The 19681-nt window shown below is 43.2% G+C and overlaps 1 protein-coding gene across 1 annotated transcript in view; it reads right to left on the reverse strand.

Moving 5' to 3' along the window:
* LOC144767864 (transient receptor potential cation channel subfamily V member 6-like) overlaps nt 1-19681 on the reverse strand; it is a 155691-nt gene that overhangs the window by 106468 nt on the left and 29542 nt on the right. The window contains exon 2 of the mRNA XM_078651222.1: nt 7736-7833. Within this exon, the coding sequence (XP_078507348.1) occupies nt 7736-7833 (98 nt within the window). The remainder of the gene's footprint in view (nt 1-7735; nt 7834-19681) is intronic.

Below are 19681 nucleotides of genomic sequence, written 5' to 3' on the forward strand. Positions count from 1 at the left end.
AGAAAGGCAAGAGCGAAATGGGCCTATAATTGGCCGGGCACAGCGGGTCCAAGGTGGCCTTCTTTAGCAGAGGAGTAACCACTGCCAGTTTCCAGCTATCAGGGACCGTGGCCGTGACCAGGGACTGGCAGCAGATGGAATGGAGCGGCGGAAAGAGCTCCCCCTGAAACAGCTTCCAGAACTTATGTGGCAATGGGTCTAAAGGGGAGCCAGATGAGATGCCATTGGCCAGCAAGCAGAAATCCTCCAAAGAAGGAGTAGGAAAGCAGGTCAGCTGAGGCTGTACTGCCTCCTCCTCAAGGGCCTCCCGAGTCGCTATGCTGACCGGTTCCAAAGAACAAGAGATGAGGGGGCTGGTCGAATTGGAGGCCGAAAGTCCATTCAGGATGATTTTTATTTTATCCTCAAACGCCAAGGCTAGGGAGTCACATAGCTCCTGAGAAGCCGAAATGGCGGATGTAGCGCAGGCTGGGTTGGAGAGGTTCTTAACTAATTTGAATAAGGTTTGGGACTTGTTATCTGCTTTAGCAAAGGTATCCTCTAAGAACTTGGCTTTAGCCATCCGAATCTGTACTTTATAGTCCTGGAGGGATATTTTATAGAGCAGCTTATCTGCTTCCAGATAGTGCCTTCTCCAGACCCGCTTCGCCCGTTTACAGCGAAGTCTCTGCTAGAGAAGATCACTAGAGAACCAGGGAGTGGCTTTTGACGGCTTATCTTTCACCCTGCGCAGTGGAATCACCTTGTCGAGCGACTCAAGGATCTGCTGGCAGAGAGTGGAATAACTCTCCTCCACATTCTGACCCAAGGAAAAGACCCCAGGCAGCAACGTGGGTAAATTAGATCCCTTCAATAGCCGAGACCATTGCCTGCTAAGTTTAGGCCTGCCCGGGACGCTATTACTCAGCGAACCAGCTGGTAAAAGGATGGAAATATGGATCAGTGCATGATCTGTCCAGCATTGAGCCGCTACCTCCTTGATCGAGACTAGCGATTCAACTGCAAAGATCATATCCAAAGTATGACCTTTTGCATGGGTAGGGGCGGACACAAGCTGCGTGAAGTGAAGATTATTGCATGCTTGACAGAATTCTCGATATGCAGAATCATAAGGACCACTGGGCCATAGATTACAGTCGCCCAAGATTAAAAACCTGGCGTGAGAATTAGATAGATCGTAGATCAGATCTATCAGATCTTGAAGAGATGATATCACACTGGCAGGAGGACGATAACAAAGTAGCCCCGCAACCAGTGTTCCACTCTGATCTTTCAGAGAGAAGCCCATGAGCTCAAAGCCCATGACCAGTTTAACTTCAAGATGTGAGAGCGTTAGTGAGTCCTTAAAAATGAAGCCCACTCCACCGCCCCTCCCAGTGGCTCGCGGGATGTGCCTGATTGAATAACGCGACAGGCAAGCCCAGCCAAGCTCCACACTACTCTCCGCTCTAGTCCAAGTTTCAGTCAGAAACATAATATCCAACTGCAATGATTCAATGAGAAGGGCCGTCTCTGCATGATGTTTGCAGAGCGAACGGACATTAAGTAGTCCGCAATTTACACTCACCGGGGGAACCGCCGGGAAGGCCAGTTGTTTACCCATACTAGGGTGTTGGTTCACCAGGCAAAGTTCCTCCCTGGAGTACACCGGGCGAGTTGGAGCAGCGTGTCCAGCGCTGAGCGCGTCTGGAGTGCGAACGGGCGCAAACGGGCTTACCTCTGGCGCACCTCCGGCGCCCCAGTATCAATGATGAATGATATGGGACCACCATTTTCCTCACCATCCATATATGGACAACTCTGGTCTACCTCAAAGGTTGTGCCAAGTATGCAATCCTCCTCCCCTTTCAGGCCCCGTTATTGTGACAGGTCGGAGCAGTAATCATCATCTGTTTTTTATCAAAGAGTACTGTTAGGACATTCCCTGATTCACAAATGTATTGGTGTTTACATCCTGAACTTGATTCACATTATATCTCTTGATATGTGCTTATGTTGGCTTTGAGGCTTGCGGATCTGCATTACCTGAGCTTGAGATTCATTGGGTTGTGAACTCCTTGTCTCTGTACTTGCTGTGTCTGAATCATATTATTCCCTTGAGATTGCACAATTTCCACCATTCTGAACTGGATTCTCATTAGCCATGTTACCAGCATTAAATCAACATTCCCATTTCCAGTGCCCTAACCTGCTGCAGATGTGGCATGGAATTGATTTCTTCAATGTGACAACATCATTCCCTGTACTCAGATCAATTGGGGCACCACACCTTCTACCTTGTGTTTGAAATCCATTTCCACTTTACATAATAGGGATTTTCTGCTGATACACTCACTGCATGGTACCAGCATTCCCAACAAACTGCTGATTCTGACCTCGTTGTGCAGATTTCATTTGAGCTATCCTTAGCATTTCCTCATCGCAATATTTAGCATATCTCAATATCTCGTCAATGGGCTTGTTCTGCCAACAAATCAAATACTACTGAATCTCATAACTAACCTCAGTCTTCAATCCATACACACATCTGTAAAACAAAATGTCCCATGCCTTTTGCCTCTATAGTCTGTGTCCCACTTAACTGTTTAAATGCCTGCAACAGTCTTTCATATTTAGCATGTATTGACTTTTTGTACTCTTGGGATGTTCTGTCAGTCTTGACCCAATCAATCTCTTTGGGAGATATTTCTGATTTTAAAAATGTAATCACCTGAGTATACTTTTTCATTATCTCTAGGGACAGAGCATGTGATATAGGACGTCTCATCAGCTCCTTCTTGGGCCAAACCACAGCAACTTACATGCAATCAGCAAGTCCACAATTTCAAATAGTGTATGCAAATCATTCCACAGAAGTTGGGTTCTTTACAAATCGATCAACTGATCTATACCATTCCACTGGGTTATCTCCCAATTTTGGAAAAGCATTTGTGAATGACACAAGATCAGTCCAGCTCCAAGGTATATGAACATAACCTCCTCCAGGCATATCTCTTGGGGGGAGAATGTATCTATCCTCATCCTCCTCGTCTGTTAAGGATAGAGGCAGTTCTAGCCTGACCTTTCTTGTTCACTTTTTATTTACCCATCTACTTTCCCATCTGTCCAACTCACTTCATTTTTTAAGATATGCAATTCATTCCTTGATCCGTAATTTTAATCCAGGCCATCTTATGTTTGCAAGATCTCGGTCACTGAGGCTTAAATGGTAGCTCCTTTGTAAGATTTCTGCAAGTCAATTCCCTTTCGGTGATCCAATTCAGATAATCTTTCATGAGCCTGTCTTGCATGTCTAGAAATGTCTTTACACAGGAACAATAACTTATCATCCTGGTAAGCATTCAATTGAGATATGCCAAGAGTTTTGATTATCATTTCCTCCAATTATACTTTCAATTTTGCCACATTTATGATCCTCTCTCTCTTTGGGACCTAAGCATTCCTTGCACTCGTTTCAGAATTCCCACTACCAGTGTGGGTGTCTATAGCGCTGAGCCAATCATCAAATTCTCATGCTGTAGACCTGGTTGTTATGCTGGGGTGTTGACAATTATCTATTTGCTAAAAGAGCCACTATTCTCATTAGGTGGTAAGTTCAGTAGAGACATGTCAGAAACTGGCGTTCCTCTAGGCATCTCTGGCCGAGGAGTACTGTAGTTCACATTTGGAAGCTCAATCGTTCAAGGCTTGAAAAAGGATGGTGATCTCTGGGAAAATCTCCATGTTGCGTCAAATCTGTCTGATTTAATGTAGGGTGCCCATTCCCTGCACATGCAGTATTCAATTGTATTGGAACCATAGGAGTCTGAGAAACTAGTCTCACTGTCGGACCCAGCAAGTTGCTAGCTATAGAATTTGTTCCATTACGACAACCAAAGTATGTGTAGTATTTCTGGCTACTCCAGGTTTGTACAAAGGAAGTACACGACCGATTGCGACAGAAATGGCCAATGCATCTGGAGCATTTTGGCAAAGCAAATTTGAAGTGCCCGTCATTCCCGAATTCTCTCCCATCGAATTAAGATTCATATTTACTGGTACCGCAGGCATATCAAAAGTCTCACCAATAGGTATATTACGTGTTCCTCCAGTTTTGGGTGACACTGTATGCAGGTGGATGGTCCAACAAAAATTTGGTTATAAAGTCCTCATTTAAATCACTATCACTGTACTATATTTCGGTGTCTTCTGTCTCTTTCATATCTTTGCGTTTACCTTTCCCTTCTTCCTCACTCGTTTATGCAGGATAGACTTTTTCTCCCTCAATAATAACACTTCTCCAAGATTTCTGTTCTGCAGCTCAACTAATGTTTGTACAAGTGCGTATGGATTTCTTGACCCTTCTTGAAATCTCTCTCTCTGCCTAATATGGGATATATGTTCCCAGGCATTAACTGCTTCATATTGTGTCCTTCTGAAGTGTTCAATAATTCTCAAATTGTGCCATAATAGGAAATGTCAATAGACTATTTTTTCAGTGATATTTTGCCATTGTGCAAGTTAAGCATATGTGAAGACCCGCGTCGATCGCCATAGTATGACCTGGCATACCTTTGGGTGGTAACTCTTCTACTCTTTTGTAACAGGAACAGTCACATCTCCCGTCATAAGACTTTGAAGTGCTTTTACAAATTGTATCTTTGATATAAATATGAAAGATTCATAAATGACCCACAATTCTCTGTTCAGCGATCACAACCAATACCAGTGCGGCTCTTTCTGACGATTCTAACCAATACTAGCTTGGCTCTACACCAAGGAACCTCTGCTAGCATGACACTCTGTGACATCAATCTCACCACTTGTAGCAGCTCACCCTCCTTTACAATTTTCACAGGAGCGTTTTCTGTGAAATCTACACACAAAACAAATGCAAGAAATTCCAATAACTAACTGTCTGCTCCTCTGAAGAAATTAAAGATTTTCATCACATCAGAAACAGTTCAGAACAACAATTCACGTGAAACCTCGACCAGCGGGATCTTACTCAGATTGATAAAACTCAATTGTACCAAACACACCTCATTTTCACACAAAGATAAAACCCCTATCTCAGTAATCCTGTCAATGACGTTTCACGAACAGCACAACACAGCAGACAACTTCACCTAGTGTCTTCTACAATGACAACTTGAATTTTAGTCTCTATACCCTGGGATCTTAGGCCACGATGGACCCGTTAAACACTTCAACTTACTCTGCATTAGGCACCACAAGCACATATTGACTTACAGGTTCTGGAAGCATTCGGAAGAGATCTTATCTGCAAAAATATGAGGACTAGTTTATAAAAACAAGAGTGTCTTAGACAACACCCCGACATATGAGGGGATCGTTTGCCTTTCTCCATTCTCATGTTCTAGACTGCAACATTAGCAAATGATCTTACACTGGACATGGGAACATCATCCTTTCTCACTCAGGCTAGGTGGTAACATTACTGAATAGACCTTTCATTTTTTTATTTTTATTGAAGTTATTTGCAGCATCTTAAATCAAATACAAAAAGTATAAATGCTGCAGATATACGTTTGACTTTATCATTCTTTCCAATATCAGTCATTTTATACAAATAATTAATCAAAATATGATCCCCAAATTTTTTCAAACTTTTTTTATCCCCCCAACCCGTTTTGCATACATTTGTTCACTTTTCCTGACCCTTTTTATTTTATCATACCACTCCTGAAACACCGGAACCTGTGTTGAACGCCAGTTCTGTAATAACAATGATCTGGCAACTGCCATTACAATATAAACCAATTTTGCAAAATATTCTGAAAGTTGACAATCAGGATCAAAACCAAACAGTAATAATTTTATTTTGCAAGAAACCGGAATCAAATATTAAGTTTTAAGAAAAACGAAAATTTCAATCCAGAATGACTTAATTTTCGGACAGTAAGCAATAATATGAGACCAATTGGCTGGGTCGCAATGAAAGCATCTAAAACAATTGGCAGACGTACTGTCGTACATTTTGGCGAGAACTGCAGGAGTGCGGTACAAAAGCCATTTGCTGAAGAACAACATTTTACGCCAATTGGCGCCGCGTAATAGTCCAAAGTTGAAATTATTGATAGTTTTCCATATATTAATAGGTAACACTAAATTTTCCTGTACCTGCCATTTTTGTATAGCTTTAGATATCAACTCCCTCCCTATTCTGTACCAAACAATGCTTCCATTCCCCAGGTAATAGACCTTTCATTTAATGCTCTGGCGCTCCCTGTTCTTTCATCAAGATATTTTTCTCAGACTCTCTCCTTCTATCACTAGTGCAGTAATCTATGTATTCTGAAAACTAACAATTGGTGTGAATACCTGCAAGGAAAGTCATGCTAGCAGAAATGGGAAAGAGTGTTTTATCTAGCATAGTGAATGTACCTACTCAAGGCAGCAAAAGGTATTTACTCAATGGTCCTCATTTAATATGTGTTGAGCGTATTTGAACACAAATAAATGTAAAATCTTAAAATTATAGATCCAAGTGTGTCTAGAACTACATTTTAAAGCAATATATGAAACATTAGTGAACACATTACATAAATCAAGTTGTAAGATAAATAAAATTTCATAACGTAAGGATGGTTTATACTCAAACATCAAAAACAGTAAAGGTCAGTTGAAGTATTAAGGCACACATTATGTGAATCAATTTCGTTTTTTATAGTGAGTACATATCTACTAAGTAAGGATGGTTTATTCACTAAGGGCCATATGTATCAACATACCCTTTGGCGATTTCTTAATAGCGATTTTTAAGGAATCGCTATTTAGAAAATCGCAAAATGGTATGTATGTAGAAAATCGCAATTTTTTAGCGATTTCAAAAAATTCCTTAATCGCAATTAAGGAATCATTTCCCATTCATTCCTACGGGCCTCCTGTGAAATTATTCTCAATTTGCGATTCGCAATTTGCTAATCGCAAATTGAGAATAATTTCAAGGATGCAGGGATGTCCAAAGGACACCCTGTTGCACCCCTGAAATAAGCATGGGTGCACATGTGGTGCACAAACATGACCTAAGGGCATGTATGTGCATCACATGGCACTTTGAAAAATGTTGAAATGTGCATTTTTCAAGGAAATCGCAACTTACCACCAACTAGAAGTTGGTGGTAATTTGCGATTCCTTAAGGACATTTTGAAAATTATTTCTGCTTCATACATTGCATTTAAGGAATCGCAAAATTTGCGATTCCTTAAATGCAATCGCAAAATAAGGAATGGCAAATTTTGCGATTCCTTATTTTGCACCCAAATCCTTTCATACATACCATTTTGCGAAAATGGGTTCGCAAACGCCAAAATTCTGTGAATTTCGGCGTTTGCGAACCCATTTGGCCTTGATACATATGGCCCTTAGTCCTCAAAGAATATGTCATTTAATACCCTTAAGGCACACAGTATAAGTAAAAACAATAATTCTGCAGTCAATGCACGTTTCCAATAATGTCAAGTTCAACACTTATTTTAGACCACGTGAGAAACATATGCTAAGTGCACGTACAGGTTTATGTATTTGTAACATGTACAGTTGTAGCCAAAATTTTGCTGCACCACTGCCGAGAGAGCTGAAATTATGTCAAAAGTCAAATAAAAAATGAGCACGTACACGCACAAACTGCGGCAGGTAGTGAGGACTTTCTTTCACCAACAAGTTATCCATCATAGATAAAGTGAGACATCACTCACTAGAAAGTGCAGGAGTGAGGAGTGTCAAGCTTACCTTTCTGAAAAGGGTCACAGGAGTTGGAGCTGAGGAACTTAGAGATAGCTCTCACTTTGTTCTTCTTGGCAGCTAGAAACAGCGGCAGTTCCTCAATCCTGCAATATTCAAAAGCTGGTATTAAACTCACTCCAAAAGCAATTGATTTAATTTAGTAGACACAGCCGGTTTTAAAACAGTAATGGATTTGGTGCACCTACTTCTTTGTACTTTGTTGGCAACAATAGATGTAACACCAGAAGCTCAAACACTTGAACCACTCCAGGGTCACGACTACGGGTGGGCGGAACTCTGCAGAATTCCATGGAGTTACATAAATACTCATGCTTCCAAGAAGTTCCACCAATGAGTGGAAATAGGCACGTGCACTGCTCGTGCTGTGAATTAGGCATGTGCACTGCTCGTGCTATGAATTAGGCAGGCGCACTGCTCGTGCTGTGAATTAGGCATGCGCACTGCTCGTGCTGTGAATTAGGCATGCGCACTGCTCATGCTGTGAATTAGGCATGCACACTGCTTGGGCTGTGAATTAGGCATGCGCACTGCTTGGGCTGTGATTTAGCACCGATAGCATGTTTGGGTTCAAAAATAAGCCTGAATGATACCACGGTATGATTTTGCTGCTACTCGAGTAGACTTTCTCTTCGAGTGGCAGCTGTCTAACCAAGACTGCTAGTGACTGCCCACGTTAGAAGAATCTCACCGGTTGTCCCCCTAGCAACCAGAAATCATGCTAGGGGATACGTAAATATCTCTCGCCAACTTGCTGTTTTAGAGGCATTCTGGAGATAATCCCTTCACCTTATTTACAAGGCGCTGTTAAGCCACTCAACACTGCCTTGTAAATAAGGCCCCCTTTCACGCTAAACTTAGCGTGAAAGGGGTTGCAATGGGTGTTGCGGAGGGCGTTCCGCCGCAACACCCATTGATTTTGATGCATCCCCCTATTTACAAGGGTTGCGTACATATGGGGCAGCACCAAAATTAAGACCAGGGAAAACCTGGTCTTACCCTGGGGCAACGAGGAGATATGGTTAATTTCTCCTTGTTTTTGCTGTTTCTATGTGTGCAACATTGTGCAGCACACATAGATACAGCAAATCGCCATCAGTGATTGTGTATGTGTAGTAAGGTGTCCATTCCTACACATAAAATATTATTAAACGATGCACAATGCAGCACACAAAGGAATTTCACATTAGCATGCTGGATTGTTTGTGCAGGAAGGGACACCTACCTGCACATAACCAATCATTACCCCCATTTCACTATGGTGCAATGGTGCCTGCGTTGCCACTAGGCAGCTAGATTTTGCTCCCAGCGCTAGGGGAAACACAGGGGTCCTTGTGAATATGGGGCATCCCTGCTTTTTGCAAATGGCAAAGCATGGCGTTAGCAATTTTTGCTTAACGCGGCGATTCCCCATTCTGTTGTAAATATGCCCCTCTGTCTGCTATGTCTTGCTCAGGTAAAAGTCATCCCCTGACCCTAGCCAGAAGCAGGGACTCCAAGAGTCAGTTGACTGACTTCCTGTTTACAGTACAGGGCCAGATAATTTAACCCCTTCCAGGCTGATGACGAGCGCAGCTCGTCATGAGCGTAACCTGCCGTGCGCTCATGACGAGCTGAGCTCGTCATGTAACGCGGTAATTTTAAAATTGCCGCATACAGCGGGAAAAGCCGCCGCAGCGATGCGGTTAAAGAAACCTGATTGGATGACTAAGTAGCTCAGATAAATGGATTGACGCTGCTCGGCACTCTGCAACCCACAAGACTAGGACCCAATGCTCAAAAGCTGGAACCAAGCCTGATGGAACCCAGGAGTGTTACAGGAGTTCCGCTTTACAATCCAGAAGGAGAGTTATCGCCGCAAGAGGGAAAACACTAAGGGCCAGATGTACGACCCTTTTTGCGGCCGCAAATGGGAGGTCCTCCCGTTTTCGAACGCAAAAAAGGGTAATGGCATGTACAAATCCAATTTTGCGAGTCACTGACTCGCAAAATAGCATTTGCAACTTTCGCTATTAGGAAGGGGCGTCCCTTTCTAACAGCGAGTCTGTGCAAAAGAAAAACAAATGTTGCCTCGATACAATGGATCTATTATAACTAAGTAAATTATTGGGTGATAATGGACAGTACTCTTGAGATGTAAAATGGTCCCTCATGCAGGCACACCATAGTGGGTAGAATGGTACACCGAAGAGCCAGTAGCATGATGTGAGAGAGGTATACTCATCTGGGGGGCTTCAAAGTCCACTGCATGTATATTTTAAAGAGTTGGTAACAATAGGTCATGCAGACCACTAGGCAGTAAGGTCATATCTAAAAAAGTGCTTATCACTAAACAGTTATTGCATCACTTGATGCTGAAAACAAATTATTTGCTAAGGCAAGAGATCAGTAATTGATTGTTTGGATGAAGATCAATAACTCAGTTCCTTGTTATTGATATGGTGTATCCATAAGCAAAACTACTAGCAGTTTCACAAAAAAACAGTGTTGTTATGTTGTCTGCATTGCAACATTCGATTGAGTAGAAAGGTCTTGAGAATTGTATCTTTTGGGGTATCGACCCAGCGAAACTCTACACTTAGAGACATGGTCAATGATTCAAACCTGTTTGACGAAAATGCCAGCATCTTGGATAGCAACTGAGTACGGGCTAAAAGATGGATGTGTTTTTGCCTCTAATCATTTTCAATTAATCAATCAAGTATTAATAAAGTGCGACAAATCACCCGTGAAGGTCTCAAGGAGTTGGAATTGTTGTCTGCTGCATGGTGAATTGTTCATTCAAACAGCCAGGTCTTGAACTTATGGGGAAATCGCCAGTCCTGAGGTACGGTGGAAAGTTGTTCCAAGCTTGGCCACCTGGTGCGAGAAGGAGCGTCCTCCGCTGGGGGTTCGTCGGATCCAGGGGCTGTCTGCGAGGAAGAGGAAGGCTGATTGTAGATGTGTGGTAGGTTGGTTGGTGGAATGTACACGTGGCTAATGTGTCATTACAAATGCTGTCCGTTAGATCGCTTCTGTCGAAGTTGAGTAGGAGACCCATCTCAATCCTAGCATGCAAAGATGACTTGATTCTAATGGACCCAAGACCAGCAGGATGGCAGCCATTACTAGACAATAAATCAGCATACAACACCATTAACAGTTTAGAAATGAGTGTATCGTAAACCAAAGTAATGATTTGGTTGTGGTAATACGAGCATTCCTGCTGTATAGGTACATCTAAGATAGAAATGACCAAGAAATATAACAATCTTGGGATACGGTTTCCAGTCACTCTGAACTAGTCTCCACATTTGAGAGATTTGGCCATTAAAGTTATGAGAACTGTAGCAGACCTGATGATTTTCCAAGAAAAATTTGCCATAATATAAAGCTCTCTTACGTAATATAGAGGCTACCCTATTAAATGGTCCCGTGGACTCCGACAGAAAGTGCATATATGGCGGTGAATGAGCTGAAATTCAAAGGCATTCAACAACTTTACACATGTAGCAGGATGTAACTCAATTCCTCCCAAGATTAGAAATTGTATTTCCGTCTGTATCGAAGTTATGAATGTTATCAGAACTAAGGGTCGGATTATGATCATGCTGGACAGGGTTACTCTGTCACAAATGTGACGGCTATCCCGTCCACCCAATTATATTCCCATAATATCCTATGGAACTTGTAATATGGTCTATGCAGTGCTTAATTTGTGGAATATTAAGTCCAGGTGCTCTATTTTTTGGGGAGGCCACACCCAGCTCCCCCCAGCTCCACCCACTTCCTGCACTGGTTCCACCCACTTACTATATTGGCCCCACCCACATTGTCAACTGGCACTGCTGAAAGCCAGGTGCAATACCCCATCTGAATCGAAGCAAGGGAGACTTCCTCAAGTAAGTTTCTGATAGGCTTGAACCAAGCCACTCCCAATAAAATGTTGAAAAAAAGGAAAACAATAGGGCATTTAAAGCTCAATTCTTGAATAAATTAGCTAAAATAACTAATGCAACTGATGCTACTTCTGCAACATAACACAGTGGTTAGGGTTGGCTTAACTAATAACAATTTATTTTACCCAAACAAACCCTTTTTATTAAAATTAGGATAGTCAAAGACTAGGAAAAAAACGTAACGTTCTAACCTGTGCCCTGCTGTTTGCATCTAGCGCTTTGGCAGCAGTTCATAGCTCACTGTACTAGATCAGGATTGTAACGTAATAATAGCACAGTAACACACGAATCTCTGTGGCAAAAGCAGCATCCCACTGAGCTGGGCATATAAAATTCTATTCTTTAATCCGCGAAGTACAGGTTCTTTGCAGCAGGCCTATTAACCCTCCGCGCCACCTTCGAGGAGTCAAAACTGTCACTCTGTTCTCTCTCCTTCAGGTACATTATTCACCAGAGTTATCCTGGCACATTTATCGTGGCCTGAAAACTGTTGGATATACAAAGAACTCTGCAGTGCTCTTAAAACTTCTCCGCTGCTACAAAAGTGGCCCCCACTCTTCCAGCTTTCCAGTACGGCTTGACCGGCCTGGATGTAGATCATGTACTAAGGACAGATGGACGTCTGTGCTAAAGGGCGGTGGCACATCTTTACATTAAGGACAAGTAGCTCATTCTGTGTAGCAAAGACTAGTCTGCCACCACTTGGTGTTCTGGAAAAGAAGCACAATGCGTGCAATAAGGACAGCTGACACGGTCTCTGCATTTGAGGCAGGTGGGTGGCCTCTGTGTTAAGAGCAGGTGGTGGCACATGCCTTTTTCCAAGGGCTCCTCTTATAACCCTCACTGTCCCAAGGTGTCTCAAACAACATCGTCCTCTGTAACCACAAGGTCCTCGGACCCTTCGCTTATCCACAGACTTCTATATTAACCGCTTCAACCGGAATTCCCCCGCGGTGCTGAGGAATTTGACGCATGCGTGGTTCGGATTGCCCCTGGCCGTCCTCTGCATACGCCCACTGTTGTACCTGGCCTCGTGGCGTGGTTCCCCCCGTTCCTCTGCACCCTGTTAGCGTAGCCTGCACCCAGAGTTCCCTGGTCGTCCTGCTCTGGCTAGCACATGCCTTTTTCCTAGGGCTCCACTTATAACTCTCTCTGTCCCAAGGTGTCTCAAACAACATCGTCCTCTGTAACCACAAGGTCCTCGGACCCCTCGCTTATCCACAGACTTCTATATTAACCGCTTCTGCCGGAATTCCCCCGCGGTGCTGAGGAATTTGATGCATGCGTGGTTCGGATTGCCCCTGGCCGTCCTCTGCATACGCCCACCATGACGTCAGACGGCCGGAGGCCATCCGACACAGGGAAGAGGTTAACCTACACACCCACTCCCTCACAATGCAGCCCCAGAGAACCTGTTTTTCAGATATTGTTTACTTACAATTTTTAAAACAGTAAGTGCCAGGTCTCAAAGTTTTACTTAGAATAGAACGGCCAATTCTACTGAATGTTGGCGTGCAGAATGCAAAGCTACAAGGGCTGGACTGGCCTACAGGACAATTAGGTAGTGACCGATGGTTGGGTCTGACAGGTCGGTGAGTGGTCCTTTTATTTTTGGCTGTTTCTGGGAGTGTTTATGGATGACTGGGCTGGACTTTTCCTGTTAATTTCCTTGGTATTAAAATTTCCTTGGTATTGAAACAGACATTATCTGCAGGAAGCTCAAACCCATGCCAACTTACATATCTTGAAAATGACTTGTATAACTTGTATTACAAGCTCAAAGGCTGTAGTTGAAGGCTGCATACTCTTGAATCCACCTCATGACTTTTTAATCCACCCCCAAAAATCTCCCTGGCCCTTTTCTCCACAAAATGAGCACACATCTCTTCAAACCCAAGAGAGTGGGCGAGCAGCTCGGTCCTGATCGCCGCGAGAGGACCAATATCAATGATGTCATGCCATCCGTCCAGGGCAGAGGTAATGTGCGAGGGAATGTTTTTAAAACGGAGTCCCCACCTACCGCACAATGATGCAACCTGCAAAGGAGCGTACATTTTACATTCATTCCACACTTGCGTGAAAGTTCACACACTACTAGCATAATGTTACAAAATCACACTTACTAGGACTGCTGCCTTTCAGTTTTAGTTAGTCTGAGGCCTGCTGCGCACCACGCTGCTTGCTTCTTGTGTTGTGGGCTGAAAAGCGTTGCGGCTGCACGGTATGCTAGGGTGGGATGTAGTGAAAACACTGATCCCATTGGTCCAACTGGGTAGTGCAGTGCTTGATTGATTGATTGGCGCGACCAAGTGAGTGACCTGTAACTTATGATGAGGCCGGGATCAGTAGTTTGTAGCATTGTGTGTGTGCTTCATGACGGAGGTGCAGCGTCTAATTTGAAATGTTTTACATACACAATTACGTGTGAAATTGGCTGTTCACCGGGGAGACCCGTGTTAACTTAGTTAGCAGCCAATATCGCGTGTAGATCCGGCCCTGAAAATTAATTGCCAGTGCTTAGCACCGGAAAGCTCCGGCACAAATTAAGCACTGGGTCTATGGGATATCTGTCACGTTTCTGTCTGGGTATCCCATCAGCCAATATCTTAATCACGACTTAGATTACACAAATCAAATCAGTAGATCCATCTGGAAGTGGACGCAGTCTGAGGGGCATATTTACCAAAGAAGTAATGGAGCGTAGCGTAAGCCTTGTTGGCTTAACCCTACTCTACTTCTGAAATGCTGGGCTGCACCATATTTACAAGAATACAGTGCAGTCTTGCATTCCTCCCTGCGCTTGCACTACATTTAGCAGCCTAGTACCAGCGCAGGCACCTTTGCACCATTGTCTGTATTGCGGGGAAGGATTGTTTATGTGCAGAAAGGTGTCTCTAAAAGTGACGTTCCTGTGGCGATAGGGGCTTGTAAATATGCCACTGAATGTGGGATAAATTAGTAACTGCACCTGTCAGCGGAGAAGTGTGCCTCTACTCAACAATTACAAGCTAATTACAGCGAGGACTGATCAGGGCTGCTCTGCATCGAGCTGTAAAGCTATCGCTCACAAAACAGATCTATGAAATGACGTTTTCAGGAAGATGTGAGTGGACTTGGCTCTGGACACATTGTTTTAGATCTGAGTGCACATTTCATTAAGCTGATCAGTTACTGATATTTCACAAGAGGCGAGCCACTTCCAGTTCGAAGGAATTTCATGTGACTTAAATTTGGCCAGGTTGATACCTAAGTAGCTACGAGAATCAGGAAATTTTATTTAATTTACATTCTTAAAGTTGATAGTGTTAGGACAGTAAAAGATGCTGTTAATTTTTTGCATTTGTGAAAATGCCAATAAAATGTTTGACAGACTTGTAAAAGTTTGGATAGAGGATATAAACACTTTGGATGCTGTTTGCTAAAATAATACATTGATTGTAGATAAGCCCTGCAGAGACTAATAATTCATTTTATAGTTCCTGTGAAAAAGGGCCCTAATGGCTTTGCCACAGCTGGCAGGATACTAATTGGCAAAATAACAAAAATTAACAACAGCATAAGTAACAAGCATTGGCAAACCAATAGGTCTCGCCTTTGGGACTTATTGGTTTGTCAATACCTTTTAGACACAGTCAGCTAGATTCATCAAGCTCAATTGCGCTCGCAAAGGCCCAGATTCTGAGAATCTGGCCCTTTGTGAGTGCAATTTTTGCATTTGGGATTCATCATCCCAAATGCAAAATTCGCTAATAAAGAATTCGCACATTTGCGAGGAAATGCATTTAAGGAATCTCTATTTGAGATTCCTTAAATGCAATTCATTAACCATCTCAACATTGCCAATTCGCTATTTTTGGTCGCTATTTTCCACGAAGTCTGACTTCGTGGTAAATAGCGAAAAAATAGAAAAAAACACTTTAGTGCATTTTTCTCAATTGCATGATACACACACATGTCCTTTGGACATGTGTGTGCGCAACACCTGTGTAAATTTACATTTCAGGGGTGCTACAGGGTGTCCTTTGGACACCCTGGCACCCTTGAAATCGCAATCTTATTTGCGATTAGCTAATTGCTAATCGCAAATAAGGAATAACTCCCCATGCATTCCTATGGGCCTTTGGCCCATAGGAATGCATGGGGAGTTATTCCTTATTTGCGATTAGCAATTAGCTAATCGCAAATAAGGAATCAGTGGGAATCGCAATAAATATTGCGATTCCTACATGAATCCCGTTTTGCGAGCCTGTAATAGCGATTCCTTATGAATCGCTATTATAGACTCGCAAAACGGGTCTTTCATAAATCTAGCTGAGTATAGTTGCTGAGACCTAAAAACCCCTTACAGTGTGTCTGGTGACTGCTCAAGTAAAGAATGATTGACACATTGAATAGGAGTTAAATATAGACCGTTCAGCTTTAAGTTGCATATTGGTGTATTTAGGTGTTAAACTAGTGCTGATAAAGAGAAACCTTTGTGCAGACAGTGTTACCATGTGCAAAAATGACTAGATATTGAACTGATTTGATCACAATTATGCAGCATAATGTGCATTTTATTGCTGCACAATTTAGTAAAAGCCAGCCAAATAAATTTGGCCCACCCTTGCCGTATAATTGAGTGTCCCTGCCTGTAAGCTACAGGTGAATGCTGACAGACTGGCTCAGTGAGTTAACGTTCACCACTGAAATATGCAGCGATCTGCAGGTCACGAGTTCTAACGGCAGGAAGATCAATCCGCCTTCATTCTTCTGGTGGGCAGGCAAAGTGTGCTTCGCTCATATCAGCAACAGTAACACTTGTTTTTACAGTGCTTAGAAACAGCAGAAGTGAGGTATGAAGCACTTGGGGGCAAGATTGCAAGTCAAATACATTTGTGAAGTTGTGAGAGGGTAGTATCACCAAGTGTGTACACTGCAGTTTTACAAAGTAAGTTAACATTTATGTGTAAAGTATCTGAAAAGGCAACACTTTACTTTTGCACCTCGAAATTTTGCACCCGATATTTTTCTAAGTAGTTTAACTGCAGTTTAAAAGCTGCAGAGGAGCACGGTTTGCACCCAGCCTGTTACAAGGAAATAAAAAGACAGCTGTGCAAAGGTGCCAGGTAACTGACAGATAATTATGTGATACCTTCTTCAAAAGTTCACAACCCAGCTATTAGAACCCAAGTGATATCTGAACACCGACTCCACAGTGCCGAGTAAGTGCCACATTTCTCGAGCAATGCCATGCGATTTATTTATTTATTTATTTAACTTGTAACGTGCAACAGCTACCCGCAGTGGGTTTCCCGGCGCTAGGGATAGACTCAAGAAGAAAGAAGTATCAGGTAATATCGAGCAGACCAGGACAACGGGCAGATCACTCAAAAAGCAAGGTCTTAAGTCCCTTCCGGAACCGCGGCAAGTTATTCTCCAATTATAGAGCAACAGATAAAGCGTTCCAGAGCTTGGGCCCTAGATGATCGAAAGACCGCCCGCCCATTCTGGCAAGTTTGAATCTTGGGATAACAAAGTCTCCATTCCCAGAAGATCTAAGGGTTCGATGAGCCCTGTATGGTTGAACTAAGTTCTGTAGGTATTTAGGGGCTGTGCCATGCCTAATCTTGAACTGATAACATAAGGCTTTAAATTTAATCCGGCTTGAGATTTTAAGCCAGTGTGAGTCACGCAGAGCAGAAGATGCTGAAGTTCTAGGAACCTTCCGAAGCAGGGGGGCAGCGGCATTGTGGACTACCTGAAGAATCTTAATGGTTGCAGCATCAGCTCCCAAATAGAGAACATTACCGTAGTCCAGGCGGGAGACAACCAACGCCTGGACAACAGTTCTCTGAGTGGATAGGGGCAGCATTTATAACATTTTCTGGAGCCATCTTAAGATGGAAAAGCAGATCGCTGCAACCTTTGTAGCCTGCTGCCTCATAGATAACTTGTCGTCAACATTTCATACAGCTGCAGAAACACTTACTATTTATCCTGTACTGTATGTCGAGGTCTGAGTTTTTGTTTGCATTCGTGTACCTGTATACTTCAAATATCCATTTAAATACAAAAACAGCTTTTGTTGAGTTGTTTGCACCTAGAGCTCTTAGTGGGTCGATGTTAGTATGAACCACTGTACAATAGGGGCGAATGTAAAGTCCGTGAAGGGGTCAGCCGCATTGGGTCATGCAGGATTTATGCAAATGCAAAACTATGTTTATTCTCCTTCCAAACTTGGATAGTCTGGAATAAGGAAGGGGGTTCACTATGCTTCACACACTTAGGGGCAGATTTACAACCCCCTTGCACCACTTTTGCGTCACTTTGAAAATGGGGAAAAAGTATGGCACAAGGGGCTTGTAAATCTGCCTCTAAGATTTTAGGACACGGCTGCAGTTCCTAGTGACTGCCTGCACGCCAGACCAACCCTATATCGCACACTCGTGTGTCTGTGTTTTAAACAAAGACGTGCTATGGTGCCATGAAGAACCTGCACCCCTCCAAGGAGCTGACAAGTTGCAACAACAAAATGTGAACACGTTACTGCTGTGCAATCCGCACTGAGTGTTCATGAGTTAACTTTTCTCAGTGAGTAAAACGTGTCGTCCGGTTGACTGTGCGAGGCGAGCTGTGGTCAACGATATAGACTCCTTTGAGTCGGGGTAGACATGGGACGTCTGACTGGCAGCTTTCAAAAATAGAAATCCATAAATTCCTGAAGCAGATATTGGGAGTAATTATAAAGTAAGATTAAAAACAGAGCCAAGGATTAAGCAACCTAAAGTAGGTCTGGAATGAGCCGGGGTGTTATCGGTGCTGGCCGGTGGTGAACAAGTGGGGACAGGCCCCCATATCTGCATTTTGTTTTTGCAGCTTTATTAGAGAGAACTAGACTCGAAAGAATTAGAGTGCTTTATATGAGCAAACACAAGGAGATGATGGACGGAGCACTGAAACTTTACAGACACTCACCCCCAGTCATAGATATGGGTTGAATCCATTATCGTTCTTTAGCTCCCTTCACCATCTCCGTTCAGACCCAGCTGTATGCAAATCAGTCTTGACCCTGTGCCTCATGGGAACAGTGCAGCTTTATATGAGCACCAGTTACATTACACATTCATGTTTTTTTAATGTAAGGGGAGATTAAGTGATTTGCCCAGAATCACATGTTGATGAGCCATACCGATGCTCGAACCAGATTCCAGTTCCAAAGTTGGAAGCTCTGGCCGCGTATGTTTCAGTCCACTGACCTGTGCCAGATCCGCTCCACCCCATCCTCAAAGCAATCGGAGTCCTTGCATGCTCCTTTGAGTGGAACCCGATGCTGGTCTCGTGCTTCTCTCTGCCCCCTCGTCACATCTTCAAAGCATACAGGCTGTGCTTCCAGAACGATCTTTGTGACACCAAGGGTTGCTAGATATTTACTTTCCAGGGTGCATTTGTCTATTGCAGTCCTGTTGACCATTTATCAGGAATTTAGTGTCATCTTAAATGTTTGGATCCTATTTGAGGAGTGTTAGGGAGATTGCAAGCAAAACAAAGGACAGCTCCAAAACTGGAACGTGCACTGTCTCTCAGGGGTATGTACTGTACTCCCCATGAGCAGAAGGGAGATATTAAAATGATAAAGATGTGACATTGTTGACCGCACTTTCTGAGGCATTAGGCTTCCATTTATAACAGAGCGACAAACAGTAACAATGTGGTAGAGTGTTTATTCACGTCGGGTATAGCCCATGGGAGAAGTGCTCAGGTTAATAACTGAGGCACAAATTTATACTCGCTCTGTACGGAGTCAAAAATAATGCTTCCAAGCTCCGTCCTGCCCTTCGGCTGCGAGGGATTAACAAAAACAACCAAGGACTGATGTGTGGCGAGGCGTGGACGGGTGCAGGCACAGACAACCACAAGCAGGAAATTAAGAAAACATAGTCCCCCAAAACGAACACAAACACAGAAATGTAAACATACAAGTTATGGGGTGGTGCTCTTGGGAAGAAACAAAACA

The sequence above is a fragment of the Lissotriton helveticus genome, chromosome 7 (genome assembly GCF_964261635.1).
Source record: "Lissotriton helveticus chromosome 7, aLisHel1.1, whole genome shotgun sequence".
NCBI lineage: Eukaryota > Metazoa > Chordata > Amphibia > Caudata > Salamandridae > Lissotriton > Lissotriton helveticus.